We start from the raw sequence: 15,015 nt of genomic DNA, 5'->3' as shown, positions 1-15,015 counted from the left end.
AGAGAGAGAGAGAGAGAGAGAGAGAGAGAGAGAGAGAGAGAGAGAGACCCCGAGACCAGAGCCCTTAGCTAGCTTTTTTCAGACAGCACACATAGATATAAAGAAGCCCTAGATCTGAAAGTAGAAGCGCAAGCGCAGCCATGCCTTTAGGAAGCTTCCTGACAAGGCTGGATCTTAGCTGGGGATTCCCAGCAGTTCTTTGAGAAAGTTACTTTCTAGTCTACGAAAATGAAAATACTGTAACTACTCTGTGGCATCTTAAAAATGGATACATATTAACTATAAGCTAAAAAGAAAACTAAGCCATTCATATAACCTGCAATGTGGAAAAAAAAATATATATATATATTTACTGTACATTCCCACATGCTTGTGTGTGTATGTGTGTGTGCATAGTTAATTTGAAACAGAATCTCACTGTGGTCTCACTGTGTGTTTGTGTATGTATGTACGTATGTACGTATGTATGTATGTATGTATGTATGTATGTATGTATGTATATTTCTTAGTAGGTAAACCAGAACATACTAGTACTGGGACCCAACATCATATAGAATTTCACTCAGTTGTAAGAGTCTGAAATGTTATACACATTTTGGTGAACTGGAAATCCACAAAGGGTTATCTTAGTTGGCTTAATTGATGCATACAGTAAAAGTAGTAAATATAATTTTTTTATTTGCTATCAAACTTCAGTCAGATTTCAAATAGAAAGTTTTTTTTTTCCTTAAAAATATTTACATGAGCCGCCCATGGCTTTAATCCCAGCATTTGACAGACAGGGGCAGGTGCATCGCTAAATCTGAGACCACAGTGAGATCTTGTTTCAAATAGACTACACACACACACACACACACACACACACACACACACACACACACACACATGCACTCATGCACGCGGGAACATGCAGTAGCCCATTCAAAAGTTCAAGAGGGAATAATTTATGGTGTAGGATTGCTCTATCCTTTAAGGGCGTCCTGCTGCCAGGGTACACTGATGCCAAGGGTATCTTGGGTGCCTCCTAAAACCTATGAAGTTTCTACTTGATGCCCTACTGAGAACCAGTGGCCTTGTCGATAACTTGTTATGGAGTGGCCATGTGAAGCCAGGTGACAGAGGATAGACCATTGTTTTGTTGAGTTAAAGGGGAGACTGACAAGAGGCAATCCTTGCAGACACTCCACTCTCTTTTAGTAACATCCCTTGATTATAGGGACAGCTTCCAAGCAGTGGAGTGATTTCAGGAACATTTCAGTAGAACTGGGACAGCTTTAATCCATCACCCCCAGCTGCCTGGACAGCTGCCTTCCAGGAAGTCCTTGCCTAATGTGCAAGGCAGTGTGAGGTTCCCCACGGGTAGCCTCAGTTCCCTAGGAGTTAGTACCATGATCTTGGGCAGTCTGGGATCACCTGGACCCAGGGCAGCTGCATGCAATTTTGCCAGGATCTTCTGAGGAACCAAAGTTTCTAGCTGTATGGCTTTCTTAGCGATAATGTTTTCCATCTGGCGGGATTTCACAGATCCCAGAGTGCCTTGATATCAATTACATTCTTAATTCTAAAGAAGTTTGGATAACTTCTTCTGGAGGCCCGATTCGATTCCCCTGACAGAGGAAGCACCCGGAGCAAAGGTTCTTCCAACCAAGGACCCTTTAAAGGCCCAGGCCTGGGAAGGGGTGGGGACTGCCCTTTCTCCCCCACCCTTGGGCGGTGGTAGGGCAGAGCTGGGGAGGACTGTCTCCTCCTCTTTCCCCCGCAGCTGCTCACTTCAGCTGGGTGGACCCGAGGCAGCAACTCCGTAGGCTCCGGAGGAGTGGATCTGCTCCGACCAGGATGCCTGTGGCCGCCGGGATCCTCCTGCTCCTGCTCTTGGGGACGCTCGGAGGCTCCCAGACTCAGCGGCCACAACAGCGGCGACAGTCCCCAGCGCATCAACAGAGAGGTACAGTCCTGGGCTCCCTTTCCCTGGAGCGCTGCTCCTATCTGGCTTCAGCTAGCAAGAAGGAGTCGCTGGCTGGGGACCACTTTCTTTCTTTACTTTAGAGTGTGCTCTTCCAGGCGCAAGGGACTGAACTCCTCTTGCAAGTTCAAAGATCCCTGAGAGAGTGGTGCAGGAGAATTACCTCCAGCTGAAGTGACACCAAACTCAAGTCTCACTAACTCCTGGAAACTGGTTTATGGAAAACTTCTAAAGTTCCCAAGGCAGACTTTTTTTTTTTTTTTCCAATTGAGAGAAAATGTTTCTTCAAATTAGATTCTGTTTCTGCAGAGAAAAGCTCCCCAAGCTGTAGTTGAGTTTATCTTAGAACTTCGAGTTAAGTAATTTTTTTTTAAAACTTTAAGGATAGTGTTTTCAATTATGTACATAAAGTAGTTTGGCTAACACCTCCACTCACATTTGTGAAACCTCCTCTAGCTAAGACTAGACTTGGTGTATTCTCGGACTTGAACGGTCACAAACACATCTCAGGGGCTTTGAGGAATAACTGTATTCAATACAGCTAAATTATTCTTATCAGTGCATCCGATCGTTTATGTGCATATCTTTCTGAAAAGCTTGGGAGTCTTTGAAGAGTTACCAGAGTTTTTACAAGATGCAGCACTGAGAAACATAATTTGTAACACATTCTTCCAGCAAGCTTCTCCTAAAGCTGAAAAACCTAAATCAAAATATTTCAAAAATATGTTAGCTTTGTTTCAAAGGATTTATCCTCAAAAGTGAAAAATCTAGAGGAAAAAGCTTTAGAAAGTTGGATGAGGCTGAATCTGATAGAGTTTTGAAATGCAATTTTTCTTTTTCTTTTTTCTTTTTTAGTTAACTGGAACCAAGCCACGTTAATAGTTCTCATGTTTGTTCTTGTGCTAGTCAAGCACTTTGCTCAGGACTGTTTATGAGGACATAACAGATAGCACAGGCTGCTCACCATAATCTTTGATTATACTTCCTAGAATAAAAATGACTCCCAGTTTCTCCAGATAACCTTCTATTTTTGCAGAGGTGAAATGGGGTCAGTGTGGTACAAATAATAGAATTACAGAGTCTGTGCTTTGGGGGAAATGTCCTTGGCAGTTGGTTTGAAAAAATGCTATATTTAACTTTTGTCCTTTCTTCAGTTGTGACTAACAGTAGGTGGTACTTTAATTCTGCTGGGTAGTCAGGAGAGATGGGCTAGGTCTTTTTACTCTTTCCACTTGGAATAAGGCCAGCGCTTCCACTCTGGGGTGTTGTACCCTACTGAGTTCCTGAGAATTCTCTCTGCACATTCATGTGTGTGTTCTTTCCCCTCCCCCCGTGCTTTCTTTTTACATTGATTGATTGACTGACTGACTGACTGACTGATTGATTGATTGATTGACTGATTGATTTGTAGTGGAGGTACACACATGATTTGGCAAATGTGTGTGGTCAAGGATCAGTTTGGAGAAGTCAGAACCTCTTTCACAATCTGGGTTCTGGGTATAAAAATCATGTCATTAAGCTTTGGCAAATAGCCTTAGTCAAGGAGCCATCTCCTCTCTTCCCCTGGACTCTGTTACTGTCTTTGTTACATTCATTTGCGGTGTATTTGGAGAGTGGGTCTAGGATAAGTGATTTAAATTTATTAATCATAAAAGGTATATTTAAAATACATTTTATGATGGCTTAAATTAGTGTAGTGCCTTATAATTTAATGTACTTATGCAGAAGTGACCCTTGAATCACAAGATCTACTTTCATCTTCTGTTATTATTATTCCCACAGGGCTAATTTAAACCCTAAGGCTTGGAGTAATAGCCATGGAAGTTCACATAACTGATGAGAGTATTGGTGTTTTCTGAAATTGAAAGTGTACCCACCCAGTAGGGTTCATGATCACATTCCCTTTTCTTGGGGCCATGGTCTCTTTCCTTTCCATTTAGAAGGTTGTTTCCCCTTCGATATGGCATATCAGTAAGAGTCACTGAATATGCTTTGACAAAAAATGTTTTCTTGGCTAACATCAACTTCTCTGGTTTTGATTGTATGTACCAGCAACAACTTTCATGTCTTGGCACTGTCTCCCTTATAGACCAATGCCAGTTTACTAAGGATGTTGACTTGTCCTGATTTAGACTGTGTAATACAGTGGTTATCACCCTATCGATTGTGACTCCTTTAGAGGGGCGAACAAACCTTTCACAGGAGTTGCCTAAGACCATTGGAAAACAGATATTTACATTATCATTCATAACAGTAGCAAAATTACAATTTTGAAATAGCAACAAAAATAATTTTATAGTTGAGGGTCTCTATAACATGAGAATCTATGTTAAAGGGTCACAGCATTAGGAAGGCTGAGAGCCACTGCTGTAAACAGAATTAGAAACCTAACAAATTTTATTTATTTGCCTATCATTTTTCTTGAAAATATTGCATAGTCTCTATAGATCACTAAGTTGTAGTGTGAATATCATTGATTCAGTACGTTTGAATTGATAAAGAAAATGTTTCACTCTTCTATTAATAGCAACAAAATAGAGTGATTGAGTCAAAGTGAATTTACCTTTTTAGCACAGCATAAAATAAAATGGTGCCTTAAGTTCACATGATTAATATCTATAAGTGGAAATATAATGATATGTTATCTGCAATTGAGGGAAACCAGTTTTACAAGAATATTGTACAATGAGTGATGTCAGTCTGGTAGTAAGACAGTTTTCCTCTGACCCCCGTCTTGATATGCTGTTTAAGTTACCAGAAGGCCAGTTAGTTTGAAGTTGATCTGTTTGTCTAAATTTGGGTGATGAATACCAGGTTCAGAAATTTCAGAGGTCTCCACTCCATAGAATCTATATGAAATTCATTTATTATTCATATACAGATTCTTCTGGAAATGTACTATTCCCATTTTCTGTACAGGAATGAAGATGAAAATACCAGTGTGAATTGCAGCAGTTTCTGTGTGAATATATAGTATGGAACTGTGGCAGAAAAGTCAACTTTCCTATGTACATAGGCGCAGACAAGGTTAGCACAGTAGAGTCTCCAACAGACAGATTCACAGGTAGGGGAACAGTAGTTAAGGATTTGAAAAGATGTTCACAGGAAGAACAGCCTGAGGGAAGACTTTATTGAAGAAGAAGGAGGAGGAGAAGAAGGAGGAGGAGAAGGAGAGAAAGGATGAGGAGAAAAAGGAGGGAGAAGAAGAGAGAAGAGGAGGAGGTAGAGGAAGGGAAGGAAGGGAAAGGAAGAGAAGGGAAAACAGGAAAGAGGAGGGAGGGTAAGGAAAAGGGAGGATGGGGAAGAGGAAGACCAAGGAGAAAAGAAAGAAAAAGATGAGCAGGAGGATGAGGATGGGAATGAAGAGGAGAAGGAGAAGGAGAAAGAGAAGGGAATATAAAAAAAATACTTCACAGTTTGAGAGATTAATACATGGAAAGGATCAACAGAGCCTTTCTGAATTGGGTCCACAGAAGAATATGAGAAGTATAAAGGCTTTATTCTAAAATGGGAATCCTCTCTGTCTGTCATGTTGCCCTTACCAATCATTGTGAACAGTTCAGCAGCAGCTGGGTGGCCCCTACTTATGACATGTCCACATGCTGGTAAGATGTCCAGCATACCAAGTGTGCCCTAGGATATCATGCTATGTGGAGAGGAAGTTACAGCATGTGATGTCTCCAGTTCGGTTTCAGTTCCAATGTTCTGGAATTACAATCTATTGTTTTTGGAGTGAACACTCATTTTCCAATATCTGGGTTCTTAAAAATGTCAACAAAATGTTAAGTGTGTTTAAATGTGTATTTAGATGTCTTCTGGAATTTAAAATAAAAACATATTTGGGACAAACCTTGCTCATTTTTGGCAAAGATGCTTAAACATTTATTAAGGAATTTTGACATCACTAACAATTGTATGATTTTAAAACATTGTGTGTTATAAAATGTGAGAACAGGTTATAAATGACCTAAGATATTGCCATGGGGTTTATTCTGGTCATAAACCCAAACTTATTTTTTAACCTTTGTTTTGCTACATTTATGACTCGATAGCTTATTTACTGTTCACTGACCTAATAGTTTTGAAAGCTTCTTCGTAACATATAAAACTGAGAATAAGAATATATTCAAAACCAGCTATGATTTATTTATGATTTATATTAACTTTGTTAGTAGAGCTAACAAAGTTGATACGAATACTTTAAATTTCATCATGGAGATTTCTGTATGGCGTCTAAGGTTTTTGTATCCAGGGATATCATGTAAAGTACTGAATTGCATCTATTTCAAGGAGGTTGGTCATTAAGAAGTAAAAATTGGTCAATCCCAACTATGTGAATTTTGAATTTGGATGTCTAATTATGGGGGGTCTTAGACAAGTTCACAACCCCAAAACACTGATGTGAGACGAGTCACATCGATGGTCGGAGGCTTTAGGCTGTCAACGATGGGCAACGTCAAGGGACTCCGATGTGGGTGAAAGGAGGGTGAGAGCCCTGTCTTAGGCCGGGGGAGATGCCAGAAGCCAGGACCCTCGCCCTTACCCTCACCCCCTACCTTTCCCCACCTGCACAATGTCCTCTGAAGCTTGGCAACTGCAAGATCCTGCTTAGCAACTGCAGATAGACTCAAAGCAGTGTACCATATCATCTTAAGAATAGCAGGGAGACCATAACTCAAGCAGTGTACCATATCTTCTTTAGAACAGCAGGTAGATCATAATTCAAGGCAGAGTACCTTATAGACCATGACATGTTTCAAGGCACAGGCCAAGAAGATTTTGTACTTTTCCACCACCTTGCCCTTCTTACCCCCTCCCCTTGTAAAACATGCTATAAAAAAGCATTAAAAAAAAAAGAAAAAAAAAAGGAGTAAAAATTGGGTATGCTTTTACAGTTAAGTTTCAGCTCACTTCCTTAAATATAATTCAGCTGATACCTTTACCTATGTCATTATAAAGCCCAATTAGGTAACCCAAAGATTCTAGCCATGAGTAACTGCTTTGGGAAAAGAGATGCCATTTTTTATGGGTGGGATTAAGTAGGAGGAATTTTAGAACACAAGAGCGGGGAGATGGCTCTGTGAGGGAAGTGTTAGATATATGCCATGAAGATCTGATTTCAGATCACCACTACCTCATAAAAGCCAGGAGTGCTGGCAATTGTCTAGAACCCCAGTTCAAGTAGCTGGAGAAACGAAGACGTACTCCAGGTTTACCAGGGGACCTTTTCTCAGAAGTAAGATGAAAACCAGTGAAGGAAGAGGCTGACATTGATCTCTGGCTACCATCTGAGCACACATGTAATTGTAACATACATATGTATAAAATACAATTCTCCAACCCCCACATTTTTTTCTGGATAGTTTCTACTATTTTACAATAGCTATAAATAAAAAAGTTTGCTTGATGTTACAGAGATGTCAGTTTTATTCATCAGAGTAAAGCACTGGTGCTTAATAGTCCATTCACACATCTAGTAAATACCAAATCATCTTTGATGTCAATGTGGTTTCCTTCTACAATTAAAACACTACTTCTTTAGGTGCAAATAAACATAATAGGACCTACTGTACACAGGTAGACTGTATAACATATCTCATACCTTTCTTCATACTATATGTCAAGATCATAAGACCACACACCTGTCCACAATGAAAGTAGAGTATCTAGCAAAGTCCAAAGAAGGGCAACAACCTTAATCTGGACCATACACTGCAAGATTAGTGGGGTAGCTGACTGTTTAAGTTATAGTACAAATGATGCACCACAGCGTGCTTAATTCACGTCAGAGTAGTTCTCCAGTCTCTAGAGTTCTACTTTGCTTTTGAGCCAGGCTAGAAAGATTTCCAAGTAGAGAGAAATCATCATCATCATCATCATCATCATCATCATCATCATCATCATCCCAGGTCACCTGCCAAGTTTTCAGGTTTTACTTTAGCAGGTCTTAGTTTAGAGGCTAACAAGCTTGCTCTTGCTCACAGATATTATTCTCCTTTTAATCCAGAAGTTGGAAGATTAAGATTTGAGTATACTTACAATTTTTAAATTTGGTAGGAAGCAGATGGCTTGCTTAGAATCCCAGGTTTGGTGAATAAAAAAATACAGGATGGAAATTAGAGGAAAACCAAAAACTGATTAGTGCAAAATTCTTGTCAAGGTTGTTGTCTATCAAAAAGACATAAGACACAAATCTTCATCCCTGTGGACCTTATATTGGGATAGACATAGAGTGACAGGAATATGGTGACTATATAATGAAGTAACAAAGTCATACATGAAAGCAGAATGCAGTTGATGATAAACACCCTGACAAACATACAGTGGGGAGTGGCCCTGGAAGAGAAGGGAGATTGACTACTATTGTAAATGAACTGGGAAGGACTGACCTCATGAAGAAGCTCAAGTTGAGCAAATGCTGGTAGCTAGAGTAGAATGTCATTGAAGATATCTGGTAGAGGTGGACTCCCCAAGCAGGAAGCAGAATTGACTGGGCCACATTAGAGGGTTCAAAGAAGTACATGAGCTAGATCACACAGTATCAGCCATTGTAAGTAACCGGTTTTATAGCTTAAGTACATGAGCTAGATCATGCAGTATAGACCATTGTAAATATCCAGTTTTATAGTCTAAGTGGGATAGAAAAGTACAGGCTTTAATCATAGTTAATAAATGAAAGAAACAATACTTACATCATTTCTCATGTAGACACAGATCACTGGGACTAGACCCATTCATTCCTCGTCCTGCATGTTCTGTGCATGAAGGATATTAAGTGATTTCGTGTTGTAGAACATTCTCCCTCAAAATGCTTCTTGCTATGAAACTCAGACACCTGGTGTTTTCTTCATTTAACCATCAATACTGTCTCACAATTCGAAACATGTCGATGCCTACCTCCATAAATGCTTTTATGCAAGGGACATCTGCAGCTATCTTTACATTCTGCCATTGTTTTCGGAAATACACTGGAAGCTTCTAAGGGTAATTTTCACTTGTATTCACTTTAAAACAAAAGTAAGGTTTTTTCAGTCCCACATATATTCATCTATACTTTGGAGTTCCCTTTGCTATTATCCATTTCAATATCAAAGCTAAACTTTAGATGTCGTTGTTAAAATGACAGAGAGATACATTGGTTTGTTGACCTTTTTATGGAATAAACTTTGAAACATTGCCTATCTTATGAACAGAAGTTTATTCTCTGCTCTGTTTCGGCTTTTATAAATACTTTTAAGAATCATTGTAAATCTTAACAGTGACCTTTGGGCCAAAGTAATGCGATTTGGGCATGATTTAATTCTGTCATTGGAGACAGAAGTTACATGAAGAAAATTGCTTAGCTTTTCCCTTGTGGCCTTCCTTTTTTGATTCTCCTTTAACATCCTGCTTGAGAATAAAATATGGTAGTTGAAAGAAATGATTTTAGCATTACAATTTTAAGAAGACATAATGGAAAATTTCACTTACAACTCCCCTAGTAAAGGACACTGATATTTACTATCTAAGATGCTTCTGAGACAATCTGATTTTACATGGTGAATTAAACATATGTGCTTGTCAAAGATTCATAACATAGATTAATTTTCCCCCTTGAATCCTATTTCTTAGTGTTTTTTTTTTATATGAGGCTTCATGTATTACAAATTGTCTTAAAACTTCTATATAACCCAAATTGGCCTGTATTTCTGATGCTCCACTTCTACAGCTCAGGCGCAGGGCTCACACGTTGGTGCCACCACACACCCCTTTGCATTATGTTGAATGAAATACAAGGCTCTGACCATCAGGGCCTTGTACTTGTTAACAAGGGCTCTGATGCTGAGTTATTCTCGACTTTGAATATAAACTTTAACATGGAGAGTATATTTTTTGCTATACTTTTATTGGAGACATGCCATTTAGTTAAGGATCATGAAGTGAATTCTATTTGTGGGTCATTGCTCAGAACACCACAAGAACCTTGATCTATGTCAAAGAGCAAGCTAATCACGCAAAGTCTGAATCAGGAACACTCTTGGAGTGCTATTGTGCATGGCACTTAGGCACAGAATCTTGTGTGATGCTGCAGTGTTTCCCCATATATGTCCTTTCAGCTGACTCTGAGCTGCATGTCTCCCCAAGGTTCTCCATTTAACTGCTTTTGGATGCCAGATGGCTTAATTTGGTCTAATAGTATTTAGTGGATTTTGTGCATTAGCATAATACTTACACAATGTGGGTGTCTAGTGAGTTAATATAATTATTCTCATCTTGTAGAGGGAAAGGGATCTTCTCCTCCAGTCTGTCAAGGACAAAGAACAATCCTAGTATAATTTTAGCCTTAGAAGTTCAGTTTTGTTCTTCTGATTTTATGAATTCTAAGTCATCACCCCTTTTTGAGTTTCAGATGCTTGTGTTTTGTAATATACCTTAAAATTATGTTTGCCGCTATGAATTATGTAATAATTAGAAAACAGAGTCATTAGACTGTACTCATTAGTGGATATCTTCATGTAAACTCTATATACTACATAAAACCATGTGAAAATATAAACATACATACTAACTAAACTATGTATCAGTTTAACAATCTATTAAATTTGAATCCCTAAATCCCTTGGGCTTAGATTGTGCTGCTATAAGAAAGTACTAATTGGTTTTTTATTGGCTTTTCTGAAATTACTTCTGCAGGTTTCAAGCAATAGTATTCACTATGAAGTGAATTAAAACACTTGATTTGTAAATGCCAGTGAATGAAAGAACAAGAGTAAAAACATATCAGAGAAGGGTTACCCTAAAGCTTTCTACTAAAGAGAAGGAAAGACTGCCAACCTTATAAAAATATTTAGACTGCTCCTTGGAGGTGACTTAGTAAAGACAATATGTCAGTTGGCTATATTTCTGCTGCATGGTCATGCATACATATCTAGAGCTGCATGGGCACGTGCACATATCTTGAATAGCATGACCATGTATATATTTCTTGAGTTTTGAGCCACATGGGCATGCATACGTATCTTAAGCGTCACTATCTGGACTTTTCTGTGATAAAGTCTTTCATTAATACATTTAGAATATTTAACATATTATCTATTGACTTATGGTCTCTCAATGCATTAGAATTTTCTAATTTATTAAAAAAAACATAATCTCTATAGAATATATATTTTTGTCTTTCCCCCAAGTCCTAACAAGTGTCACAACACCTAGCCTCATTGACTGATGTGCCTTTTGTAATGATTAAGTAAGGCTTAACTTATAAAGGAAAACAGAAGTAAATACATTTTATCATGATGGGGAGACCTTGTCTCAGTTACCTGTCAGGAGATTTTGTAAAACACTAAGCATATATCAGAATCTAGTAGTTCCTCAGTGATGTGAATTAGTCTAAAGGCTGGTACGGTACCAAGAAATTCTCTGACTCTATTCTAAACAGTGTGGCTGACCAAATTCACCAAAGACAATTTATAAAAGAATTTGATTTTGTATTTGAGGAAAGAAATGTATGAATTCAAATATAATTAGAATTTCTACTGTTGCAGTCTGAACTTTGTATCTCAATCTGTAATAGTTACTTAGTACTGCCAGTCTCCTGATACTTTCAATTTTCACACCCATTCTTGTGTTTTAGAAATAACTCTGGGAGAAGCAGTATGGACCTGGAAGATGACAATAATTAAATTGATACAGATGTCACTACTTAACTAATATCAAAATTTTGATAGATAAAGTTTGTCCTATTAATATTATAATCACACTAGAAAATGTACGTGAAAGTGATTGGTAGTGGATCAGTGATTATTCTTCTTACTTTTTTCTCTTAGCATTAAGCTCAACAATAATGTTTTTAGCACACATGAGTATAATTTTCTTATAAATACAAAACACTCTAAAATATTTCTTGTGTATGCCCCAAACTATTTCACTGTAGAGGTGTTGAAAAATGTTGTCAGGGTTACCCTGGTCAGCATGTGAGATAACAGGTTCCACAAGCATCTATAATTAACTAATCTTTATGTTCCTAACTTGGTGTGAGAAGTGATTTGAAACAGACAACACCATGTAGATATTGTGAATACTTTTTTGACTCTATTTCCTTCAGTTGGTTTTCAGTATCTCTCAGTATTGATAAAGCCTTTAATAGAATGCTGTAATACATATAGTGAATTTAGAAAAATACTTCACACTGTTTTGTAAAGGTTAGTTATTATTCTTAGCCTATGAAGTATATATCCTTGTGTGGTGAGATGGAAAGAATGTATACTGTAGAAAATATCTCACTGTAGTTTCTTTATATTAATTTTTACCAAAGAGAAATAATTGTCTTGAACGAAAGTTTCACTACTATCCTGGAGAGGGAGATTTAAAAAATATTAATTACATATTATATATTAAAAATAAATATTAATTGTACAAAGTACAATTAATATATTTTATTATATTTAATTATATTTTTATAGATGTATATATTGTGCATCGATTATATTCATTCTTCCAACGTTCTTCTGTTACTCTTCTACTTGATCCTTCCTATCTTCAGATAGTTTTTTTCTATTTTCACATCTTTTAAAAATCCATATTATCCATAGGAGAAAAAACTTTATTTTCTCTCCATTTTTCTTGCACCATAGCCTAATAACAGAAAAGGTAAATTGATATGAGAAAAAAACTTTAAATTTTGCTGTCCCATGTTTACTAGTTTTGTAAATCCTTCCACACACATTTTATGAATAGGTGATGATATGTTTTATAATTAAGCAAACATTCTTTTCCCCATTTTGTCATACAGTCTTTATTATGTTATGATATAGTTTTTCTATTCTAATTTTCTTCAGAACTTTGCTTTAAATTGAAAATAGTTTTTTTTAATACAAGATTTTCTGATTATGGCTTCCAGTCCCTCCAACTCCTCCCAGATCATCTCCACGCTCTCACCCATTCAAACCCACACCTTTTCTTGTTCTTAATCATTAAAAAAGGGGATCTTTAAAATAATAACAATATAAAATTAGATTAAATTAGAACAGAGAAACCAAAATAATATAAAACAAACAGAAAAAAAAGAACCAAAGAAAATCATAAGAAATAGATACAAATTCAGAGACACAAATGTTCACATACACAGAAATTCTATAAAAAAATTGAAAACCATAATACATCAGCCAAAAACTTGTAAGGTAAACAAAAGCAAAAACCAACCAACCAAACAAAAAACAAAAACCACACATACTATGAGATCAAACAAACAAAACAAAAATTACCAAAGGTGTTTGTGTGTGTGTGTGTGTGTGTGTGTTAGCTACATAATTCTGGACATGGGCCTGCTATTAACAGTATAGTTTGTAGATATATTACAAGTGTAGTTTGTATATGCAGTAAGATTCCATTGGTTAAACCAATTTTTCCCTGTGAGCAATTTCAAACTAAAGATAGCTTTTGGTTTAGGGATGAATGATTGTGTTCAATTTTCCTCTCAATACTGGGACCTCATCTGACTTACACCTGTGCAGGCAGGCCCAGTGTATGCTGTCACAGTCTCTGTGAGTTCATAGGTATATAAGTCCTGTCGTTTCTACAAATCTTTGTTTCTTTGTTGTCTCATCCTCACTGTCTGTTGCAACATCTCTGCCTTCTCATCCAGAGCACTCTGAGCCCTGAGGGGAGAGACTTGATGGAAACATCCCATTTAGGAATGAGTTTGCTCTATTCTGATGTACTGCATCCAGATGTATTTGTCCCCATCTGGGCAGGAAGAAGCTTCTCTGAAGATGGTTGAGCAAGACACTGACCTATGAGTGTAACAAAATGTTGCTATGAGTCATTTTATTGCTGTGTTTCTTTAGCAAACAGTAGTTGGTTTTCCCTAGGTCCATAGCCTACGTAGTATCAAACATATGGCATCCTGAGCATACTAAGCATGGGTTTCATCTCATGGGCTCGTTGGTTACTACCACACTATCTGTACTGTTATTACATCAGCATATCTTGCAGGCAAGACATCATTGTACACAGAAGGATTTGCAATTGACTATGTGTTTACCTTTCTCTTCTGGTAGAAGACAGAGTACTTTCTAGTACCATGAATACCAGTCAGTAGGTAAAGGCTTGAGGTAGGCACCAGCTTGGCTTACCTGTCTTCAGTGAGGTAGGTAGGTATTGTCTTCAGCAATGGGAACTTAACATCAGTTTGTGGAGACTAAACTATAGCCTTGGCCATAACTTTAGACCATTATGAGGGTTTTCATAGGACTCCTTTGGCCAACAACTTGATTAGGTATAAGCCATTTCAGATACTGGAGGTTTGATTTGGGGGGAAGAAATGTCTTGCTAGAGTTGTGTCTCCACTGTTATTTGGTGATTCCATTTAGATTTCTTCCATATATGTATGGATTTTAAGAAGATTCTACTATATTAGCTTTCCATATGACCCCCTCAAATGGTTTATAGTTTTAGATGTTCCTTGCTGTATTTCCATCAGTTTTCCCCTCCCCTTCACTGTTTGATCTTCCACTTCCAGCAGCCTCCCTTCATCCGTAACTGTCTTTTCTATTTTCCCTTCCTAGGGAGGTCCTTCCCTTCATGCTAGTCTATACAGAACATCTGTGGTTATAGGGGTTATAGCTAGCTTATGGAAGACTTAACAGCTAACATCTGCTTATAAACAAATACATACCACATTTGTCTTTTTGTGGCTGGATTACCTCAGTGAGGATGAGTTTCTTATAGTTCCATCCACTTTTCTACAAAGTTCATGATTTTCTTTTTTTTAACAGTTGAGTAATATTTCATTGTGTAAGTGTACCACAATTTCTTTATCTGTTCATTAAACATTCTTTTTTATTTCTTTCTATTTTCCTCCTTAACCTTATGTAGAATGTTTTCTTCTCAACTTTGCATGATTGATTTTATATCCTGTACTCCTTATATGATAGTATCTGAGAAATGTTGAGAACTCAACAGAATTCCAAAGCTTCTCACCACTTCAAGTTGGTAAATTTTATACTCCGGTATCAATTCCTTCAGAGCCAACCTTCCTTTACTTTCCTCTTTTCTTTTTCTTTCTTTTTTTT

At 37.5% G+C, this 15,015-nt stretch overlaps 1 protein-coding gene across 1 annotated transcript in view; it reads left to right on the top strand.

Moving 5' to 3' along the window:
* Window positions 1-1,806: 1,806 nt before the first annotated feature.
* Window positions 1,807-15,015, top strand: part of Lama2 (laminin subunit alpha 2) — a 575,131-nt gene continuing 561,922 nt past the window's right edge. Inside the window, exon 1 of the mRNA XM_028766419.1 lies at window positions 1,807-1,945. Within this exon, the coding sequence (XP_028622252.1) occupies window positions 1,837-1,945 (109 nt within the window). The 5' untranslated portion in view covers window positions 1,807-1,836. The remainder of the gene's footprint in view (window positions 1,946-15,015) is intronic.

Source organism: Grammomys surdaster, unplaced genomic scaffold, assembly GCF_004785775.1.
Source record: "Grammomys surdaster isolate TR1022 unplaced genomic scaffold, NIH_TR_1.0 168, whole genome shotgun sequence".
NCBI classification, from domain to species: Eukaryota; Metazoa; Chordata; class Mammalia; order Rodentia; family Muridae; genus Grammomys; species Grammomys surdaster.
This window is presented reverse-complemented; position numbering and strand designations above follow the sequence as displayed.